This window comes from Orycteropus afer, unplaced genomic scaffold (genome assembly GCF_000298275.1).
Source record: "Orycteropus afer afer isolate SDZICR_OR568_19922 unplaced genomic scaffold, OryAfe1.0 scaffold00041, whole genome shotgun sequence".
NCBI lineage: Eukaryota > Metazoa > Chordata > Mammalia > Tubulidentata > Orycteropodidae > Orycteropus > Orycteropus afer.
This window is the reverse complement of record NW_006921628.1, coordinates 7,880,781-7,890,531: the sequence shown is the minus strand read 5'-3', so window position 1 is coordinate 7,890,531 and position 9,751 is coordinate 7,880,781. Positions and strand designations below refer to the sequence as shown.

Here is a 9,751-nt window from a genome sequence, read left to right as displayed (position 1 = left end):
GTAAATAAGGTTAATGCATTTTGGTTGTATGTGTGTTAGCGTATCATGTTAGGCACAAATATGACTTTATAATTGTCCTTATTTAGAGATTATATATGGTTAAGAAGATGTGTACAACTGCCAAGTTGACAGGGGTTGGACTGTGATAGTTGGAGCTGTGTGTCAACTTGGCTGGATCACAATTCTGTGTGGTTTGAGCTGTTGTGGTGTGGTTGTTCCCATGATGGGATAAGATGACTATGTTCTGAGTGGTCAATCTGTTGAAGGGGAGTTTCCTTAGGGGTGTAGCCTGTTTCCAGTATATCCAAGGACATTCTGGGAAGAGAGACATTCTTCTGTGGATCGGGATTCTTTTGTGCTGCCTACAACTGTCCGTGAGTGAACAGTCCACCGTTTGGCCTGGAGATCTTGGATTCGTCATTTGTTGGAGTCAACAGCCAGCATACTGCCTGCCAGGCTTGAGCTCCTCAGCTCCTATGGTTGCAAGAGCCAGGAAAAGCCTCCAGCTTGACATTTGATTCAGGAACTTTGGACTTGCCAGCTTCTATAGGTGTGTGAGACATTCTCCTAAGATAAATTTCTCTCTATATAAACATATATATAAGCTTTACTGGTTTTTGTTTCTCTAGAGAACCCAGTCTATCACACCATCAAAAAGAAAAACAGCCTGAATGGTTATTTTGTACAAGTTATAAAGTTGTCATTGTCAAGAGTAAAGAGCTTTACGTAAATACATTTACTTACCTTGCAATCTTGTTGCTTCCTCTCTCTGCTGGTCCTCACACTGCTGACATCTAAGCTGAAAACTGTTTTGCAGACTCATAATTTCTTTCTCATATTCAGATGCTGCTTTCCGCCACCGCTCAAGCTCAGCTCGCACCTTCTTAAGCTCATCTTGTAAAGAAGCAATGTCAGTGTCCCGCTCAGAGGCAGCTTTTTCTGCTGCTTGATGAAGAAGCAAAATTTCATCTTGGGCACTAAGCAATTCATCACGAGTGCTTGTGATTTCTTTGTCCTTCTCCTCCCGGAGATTCTCAATATTGATGTGTAACCTCTGCAGTTGGGCTAAAAAGGCATATTTATCCATCATTGTCTTAGACCATAAATTAGGAATAAAAGAACAGTTCATATAGGATTGCAGCTACAATCCTGCAATAGCATAGCACAGGCTGTCAGAGCCCCCCCCCCGTTTATTGTGCTAAAATCCATGTAACCTTTGCCTTTCATTCATTTTTATGGGTACAATTCAGTGACATTAATTGTGTTCACAATGCTGTGCAAACTCATCACTACTCTGTGTTTCCAAATTTTTTCATCACCCTTAATAGAAACTCAGAGAGCTCTGGTGGTGTAATGGTTAAGGCACTTGGCTGCCAACCAAAAGGTTAGTAGTTTGAAGCCACCAGGTGCTGGTCTATGGAAGAAATATGAGGCAGTCTGCTTCCATAAAGATTTACAGACTTGGACACCCAGTGGGGGTTGCTGTGAGTTGGAACTGACTTGATGGTAGTGAGTTTGGCTTAATAGAAACTCAGGAACCCCTTAAGCAGGAACTCCCAGTTACCCCTCCAATATGTCCCAGTAACCATTAAGAAACACTGGTCATTATGTATTTGCCTATTCTAGATATTTCATGTAAGTGAGATCATACAATATTTTCCCTTCTATGTCTGATGTCTGATCTATTTCACTCAATGTAATATTTTCAAAGAAAGCTGCTTTTTTTTTAAAAATTAAATTGTATAAGGAATCATATTTAATGCAGAAAATATCAAAATACAGATATAAAAAGTAAAAACCAAAACCCAAGTGACTTACACAAATTGTTTCCATCTCACTTGAGTCATAAGGAATACAAAAGAGAAACCTATATCTAACATTTTTGGCATTTATTTCTCTAGATGTTTTTCTTATGTATTTTACACATATAAAAATTAAGTAGAGAAGGATCAAAATTTATGTATACAGTGTACTCTACTCTGTTGGTGATGAACATCTTCCTGTAACAAAAAAATTGTTATGCTATCAGATTCTTGGAGTCCTAGATGGTGCAAACAGTTAATATGCTTGGCTGCTATCTGGAAAGTTTGAGACTACTCAGAGGCACTTAAGAAGAAAGGCCTGGTGATCTGTATCTGAAAAATCACCACTGTGAACACCCTAAAGACTGCAGTTCTACTCTGACATCCAAGGGGTCACCATGAATTAGAACTGACTCAATGGTAACTGGTGGTGGTGATTATTTTCTTAGGGTGAGTTCCTACACACAGAATTGCTGAGTCAAATGGTAAGCATTAGCAAAATATTTTATGTAGTTGATTCATTTTTCCGTTCAAATGTCAATTCCTTTAAGAGGCGTTCTCTGATAATGTATCTAAAATAGCATTCTGACATTCTTTAGCCCTTTATTTACTCTGCTTTATTTTCCTTCAAAGCCCTTATTAGATATTTATTACATTATATATTTATTTCCCTATTATTTATCTTCTCCACTAGACTGTAAATATCATGTGTGCAGGGCCTTTGTTTTATTCACTGCTCTATCTCTAATACCTGGCAGAGTGAACCATTCAGAATTAATGAAGGAACTATCCAGTCAATGAATACTGTCTAGCTAAAGAAGTGTACTTTGTAAGAATCTGATTGTATCCCTTATGACTCAAATTTAAGTGAGATGGAAACAATTTGTGTAAATTTTACTTGGACCAGTCTTGGCTATCATAATATAAGAAAGTTATAGGTAGAAAAAGTTTCAAAGGAGAGTAACTAAAAGAATTAAAACACATGCTGGCACTAGGGGGCACTCAATGATGCCTAGCAAGACAGCTTCACAACAAAAGGCCAGACCCTGTGGCAGGGAAAATTGCCCATACATAGTACAAGATGGAAATAAACATTCAAATCAGATTTATGTAAATGAATGGACAGTAGCCTTAAACTATAATAAGGGTTTAAAGAGTTTCTAACTTAAAAACACATATAATATACCTCCAAAATTCTAATTTGACTGTAAGAAAATCTAAAATTTTAAGTAACTCAAATGTTATACTCAAAAATAAAAAAAGAAGAACCAAGACTAGTTTCTCTCTGGGGTATTTTAGGACAAATATCATAGGTCTCATACAACGACTCCCCATCTTTTCTGAATGTGATTACTTGTCTACTTAATTTCTTCTCATTTCACTTCGCAAACTAAAATTTCAATTAACATTGGCTCCTTCTTTGACAATGAAGGCAAATTAAATTTGCTTTAAGAATATTACAATAGAAAGAAAGACCTCTCCTGGGCATCTCATGACAGCAGCCTCAGGAACTCTGGCTGGAAGAAAACACTTGCTAGGAAACTGAGGTCTTTCTGGTCATTTCTGTAATGATCCTGTGACAGCCCAGATAAGGGACAGTAAAACAGTGGCTATGAAGAACAGCCATTACCAATTAAGGCAGTTCAGAGATCATTATAACAATCCACGTGGTATACAGTTTTCATTGTAACCCAAGTATCTTATGAACAATGGAATAATGTCATCAACAAGCTAAAAGTACTGATGCACAGAGTAGCTCAAACAGATTTCCTACTCAAAGACATTCTCTGTAGTAACTCCTTATGTCACCAGGAAAGTGACCACCTTACCACATTCAAATCTTTACCCCAGTCCTTCCCATTCCAAGTGTCTAATATTGGAGTACTAGGAATTCTTTCCTTGCATCTTCTTTGAAAAAGAGAAAAAGCCTCCCCAAGGCTATTTATAGTCTTAGGTTCTAGGGAAGAATCAAAGTCAAGAAAAATCGGTATCCTTTGCATTGATACTTTCCATTCCTTTTTGAGTCATTAAAAGTAAGTAAACAAAAAATAACAACCTCAAATAGACTTGAAGCATTCCATACCTTGAAGGACCTGTATTTGTTTAGTAGATTCTTCAACTTGATTTCGATAGGCTCTTCTTTCTTCTTCCAAAAGAGCTAAAAGTGAAAACAAAATGTATCTAATTTTGTGATTAATTACAATATTCGGAACTGAATGGCTGGAAATTTCTAAGAAATTCTCTCCTATAAGACTCTTAAAGGAAACAAAGGTTAGGTAATGAGTATTATCATTAGAAGTTAGACAGTTTTAAGATTTTAGGAGCACAAAACAGTAGTAAATAATCAATATGTTCAATTGAGCAGTGGAGTTTTCTAGACCTTGTTATCGCTAAGAATATATGCTGTTCTTCACGTAAAAGGCAATCTTGATAGTTGTTGTCAAGATAATTTAAGCATTTTGAACTTAAATTTTAAAAACAGACTTAAAATCTCATGTTTACTGCCAACCACATACTAAGCACTGATGACTAATAATTGATGACTGACACTTAAGCGTTGTATTATAAGCATGTTGGTGTGCTGAATATTTATAAATTAGCTTGGCCTCCAAAAGGCTCAAGTTAAGTGAGTATTAATTCTAATTTTTTCAAGAAGCAGAAACAGAAGGAAGCACTAACAGGAAATTCTTAGATCCTCCTAGGATGGTAAATCCTCTTCCTAGTCAGGAAGATATGCTTAGAGAACACAAAGACTCCACAGGCCATTCATCTTCTCTTTATTCTAACACTCTTTTAAGGTACTAATCAACTACAACCAGGCAGTAACTGTAAATGATACAGAAACTTGTGCTCTAAGGATCAGCACAGACTTTGCTGGCTACTATATCTCACTATAGATAAATGAGCGCCAAGAAAACAAAGTGGCTGAACATCAGAAGACCATACATGTTAACCTTGTCTGGTTCCTCACATTTACTGATGAAAATGATAATATCACAGGGACTATAAATTTCTCTTATCACACACTGAGTATCTAACATTATATGTAACTAAAACTCTAAAATTTATATACATTTTTTCTTTTGTTAGCTCACTACTTAATATGTAATTACTATTAAGATCTTTCATTGGTACAGGCCTTACTTATTCTTCACATCAATGCTGTGAAGGAGGTAGAGCAACTGTATATCTCCCCACTTGACTGATGTCAAACATAAGTTCAGAGAGTTTAAGTGAATTTCCCAAGATCACATAATGTGGACCTGGAAAAAATATACTATTTCTTTGGACTTCAAGTTTGGGGCTATCCAGTTACATCATGTTGCCTCGACACATCCCCTAAAGAATCAAAGTAATCTTGATCTCACCTTGAAGTTCAAAGCATTTTTGTTTACTTGCTCTAGCTAGCTCCTGGGCTTCAATCAACTCCTTGCGAAGATGCTGAATTTCTTGTTTTGCCTCAATTTCTGACTGTGCACCCTGCAAGTCATCTGACAAAAACATGTTTATTTTAAAAGCAAGAGTTAGTACCACACTAAAATCTCTATAAAGACTAGCAATCTATGTTTAGACACACATTGGTAAATAACACAGCACAAATGAGTTAAATAAAATTTAGAAGCAAATTATCATAAGCATTTTAGTCATTTTACCCCAGAGAAAAAACACAAATACAGTTAAAGACATATTAGTGTTTAATGATAATGGTACTATAAAATACATACTAGTATATACCAAAACCAAACCAAACTCACTGCTGTCGAGTCGGATCCGACTCATAGCGACCTCTCCTTGAGTTTCCGAGGCGGTATCACTATGGAAGTAGATAGCCCAATCTTCCTTCCAAAGAGTGGCTGGTGGGTTTGAATCGCCAGCCTTCTGGTTAGCAGTCAAATGCCTTAAGTACTATGCCACCAGAGCTCCCATACTAGTATATACTGAATTATATATTTTACTCATGCAGAGACTGTGTAAAGCTTGAAATCCAGGGAGAGGGGCAAAATGCTATTCTTCATAGATTATAAATTTTCCCAATAACAAGTCAAAAAAATTTCACTTATAACTTTACTAGATATGGGAAAATAAAATTAAATATTTTTTTCAAGAAAAGATCATTTTAGCACAATTTCCCAGTTTTTGGATACAAAATGAAAACGCCATCTGGGCAGGGACTATGCTCATTTTGTCATTACTGCTTCCCCAACACCAAACAGAGAACAAAAAAGTAACTTGCTGAATTATTCAATAAGTTAATCTCAATGTTTTTAATTGAAATAAATTAGACCCAGCACTTCATCTCAGATATTCCCCTTCCCCAACACCCTTTCTTTCCAGTCACTCTGCTCATCCTTCAGTGTACTAATCATTCTGCTACTGAACACTGCCTGGAATAAATATATCATCAGGTAGGATATATTCTTCTAGTGCATTCTACTACACTATTACTTTGATTTCCGAGTACTTCAGCCATAACAACTTGAACAAAAAAGAGCTAAGTTTTCACAATATAATTACAATAGGTCTTAGATGTTACATACGTGTATTTTCATACTTTTAGACGACATCCTATTTTTCCCAGTCAAAAAATTTGATTCTGGTTTCATCCTCTCTAGTCAACCTATCAATTCTTCTTTCAAAAGGTCTGTGGGTCAGGGTGGGACATTTCCTGGTGGCAGGGACACTGTCACAACTATTGCAAAACTACTCTCACAACCAGGGTTTCCAACTTGTTCGTTCTGGTCAAAACTCTACTGAGAATTTGCAGTTCAAACAGATTCCCAGGTGATGTTCATGATTCTACCAGAGATACTGAATCAGAATCTACATTTTAACAAGATTCCCCAAGTGATTCTTATGTATAATACATTTCCAGGACCAGTCCTCTACTGGTGGTTCTCAGAATTGGTCCCTAACCAGCAGCCATTAGCATCACCCAGGAACTTGCTAGATATGTAAATTCTCAGCAGGGGTTTGAACCCCTGTGGAGTCGGATCCGACTCATACTGGCCCCTCCTTGGGTTTCCAAGGTGGTATCACTATGGAAGTAGATTGCCCAACCTTCCGAGGAGTGGCTGGTGGACTGCCAACCTTCTGGTTAGCAGTCAAAAAAGCCTTAGACACTGTGCCACCAGAGTTTCACAGCCCTGCTCACAACTCTTTCAACACCACCCATGGGAATCTGGAAAGGTCCTCAACTTGTCTCTAGATTTGCCATTATGTAGGACAATGTCCTTATTTTTAGGAGTATTTAGGAGGGACATGCCACAATGCTTTCATCTTACTTTCAAGTGTATAGCAAAAAATATCTACATAAAATCCCTGGATAGATAGTTTCCTAGCTCTGTGCTAACATTTCTCAACCTTAGCACAATCAACATTTTGGGCTGGTTAATTCTTTGTTGTGGAAGCTGTTCTGTGCATAGTAGGATGCCAGGAGCACCACCCACCTCAAGTCATAACAACCAAAAATGTCTCCAGATATTGCCAAGTGTCTCCTGGGTGTGTGTGTAAGACTGCCCCACACTGAGAGGCACTCCTCTGTGTTAATAATTTTATTATTGTTGTTAGTTACCATTGAGTCTGAAATGGCTTATACGTGTTTATATATCTGGAAAGTGGCAGAAGCAGGACTAGAAGTCTCATTTCTAGATAATCAGTTGTCTTTCCCACTAATCATGGGACCTTCTTAATTATAGCAATTAACTGGCATGTTTTTTTTAACAACAAATTCTTATTTTTCTCCAGAAATAAGAGGATTTCTGTCTTTGTTTTCTTTTGAGTAACAGATATAAAACACAATGTTTCATTTATGCTCCGTATTATATGCCTAATACAACACTGTTGTTATTGCTGTTGTTAGATGCCATCACGTCAACTCCAACTCATAGCCACCCTATGTACAACAGAACAAGACACTGCCTGGTCGTGTGCCTTCTCATGATCCTTGCTATACTTGAGCCCACTGTTGCAGCCACTGTGTCAATCCACCTTGTTGAGGGTCTTCCCCTTTTTTGCTGACCCTTCCACTTTACCAAGCATGATATCCCTTCTCCAGAGTGGTGTAAGGACACGAGACATACAGAATGCACTTAACTATCTGATTATTATATCTGGTAACCAAAGATAATGCATATAAAATGTGTAGATAGGGATTTTTTTTTTTTAAATAAAACAATCATAAATAAGAAACAACTAAAGGAACAAACAACAAATATGAACCCCTTTGCATATACAATACTGAGTTGTCAGTGAAAGCAAACATGGGTATAGGGACGGATAGATGGGTGAACAAGCTAAACAATTAGGTATGTCTAAATGGAGAGTGTATCCAAGATCATATATAGGGTTGGCAGACAATGGGCCTATAAGTTCATGTGAATGATCAGAATTCCCAGGTGTATAGTAGAGCTGACAAGGGGAAAGGTTATGGTCATTACTTGGTCACAGCCAGCTACCCAGAGGGACCGAGTAGTTGATCCTGTGGGTTTCTGCTGAGAATTGTGAACTTAGTCTTACTGGTTGCCCCTTGTAGGTAACTTTTTGTTTTTCCTGTGCTGCTTTCAGGATTCTTTCTTTGTCTTTGCTTTTGGTATGTTTGATGATATGTCTTGGTGATTTTCTTTTGGGGTCTATCCTGTTTGGGGTTCACTGGAATTCCTGAATGGATATATTCTCATCTTTCATCATACCAGGAAAATTCTCTTCCAACAAATCTTTGACAATTTTCTCTGTGGTTTTGTCTCTTCCTGTTCTGGAATTCCGATGACATGTAGGTTATTCCTTTTGATGGTATCCTACATGAACTTTAGGCTTTCTTCATTTTGTTTTGATCTTTTTTCTGATTGATCCCTTTTTCAAAGAAGTATTGAGGTATATGCCTTCAATCTCACTAATTCTGTCTTCCATTGATTCAATTCTACTCCTTTGCCCTTTCAATGTGTTATCTATTTCTGAAAATTTAGTATTAATCTTCTGGATTTCTGTAAGTAGACTTTGTATCATTTCTAATATTTCATTTATTTTATCATTTTGTTTTTGTATTGTCTTTCAAAATTGTTGCAGGGTTTTCCTCAATTTTGTCAGTGTTTTCCTTGATCTGCCTGTCAATTCATTCAAGATACCTAAATATAATTCTTTTGAATTCCTTATCAAGGAGTTCCAATGCTGCATCTTCCTTAGGGATGTGTTTTGGGAATGTATCTCAGTCCCTTGTTTCTCTTGCTTTATCTTGCTTCTCTGAGTGGACTGTGATGCTCTGTTGTCTCTGAGGCATTGTGACATTTTTTGTGTTTATATTTAATTGGTGACTGTATGTTGGAGTGACTTGGGCAGGATTTTCATTTTGTTTTGTTTGTATGTTATCCATGTAAGCAGGGTACTGTGCTGTGTACCTCTATTCACTAGTTTACAGCACTTATACACTCACTACCTGTCTCCTTTCCTGTTGGCAGCCTCCTATATGTCCCTGCTGACCTTGGCAAATAGAGCCTATTCTTAGGTCCCTGGAATCTACATGAGAATGCTATCATTTTGAAATCCAAAATGGATGCCACGTGTAAACAATCAAATTGGCTGCGCCCTCCCAACAATGCAAAGTCCACAACTCAGGCTGTCTCCCTCATTGCTGTTTCCCTTTCTAGTTATAGGCCACCAGTGCAGTCATACCTGCAGACCTTGGTGACCAGGGCTGATCTCTAGGTCAATTCTCAGATCCCAACACCACTTGGAAATATTCAGGCTGTTGGTCCTGTCAGAGTAGTTGACAGTCCGCAGCTCCGACCATCTCTGTACTCACTATTTTCGTTCAGGTTTTTCCATTAGTTGGTGCCTAATCTATTTCTGTATAGCTCCTTTCAAAGCTCAGGGCTCCAAGATTATCTTCTGTATCTCTGTCAATCGGTTTCCCTATTCTTTGTTGAAGAGGGTCTGTGTCATTTGTCTGCCTAGTC

General features: G+C 37.6%; 1 protein-coding gene across 1 annotated transcript in view; it reads right to left on the bottom strand.

Moving 5' to 3' along the window:
- LOC103193959 (sarcolemma associated protein) overlaps window positions 1–9,751 on the bottom strand; it is a 281,321-nt gene that overhangs the window by 16,835 nt on the left and 254,735 nt on the right. The window contains exons 17-19 of the mRNA XM_042780467.1: window positions 5,171–5,293; window positions 3,886–3,960; window positions 745–1,065 (exon numbers count right to left, since the gene is read on the bottom strand). Coding sequence (XP_042636401.1) covers window positions 745–1,065; window positions 3,886–3,960; window positions 5,171–5,293 — 519 coding nt within the window. The remainder of the gene's footprint in view (window positions 1–744; window positions 1,066–3,885; window positions 3,961–5,170; window positions 5,294–9,751) is intronic.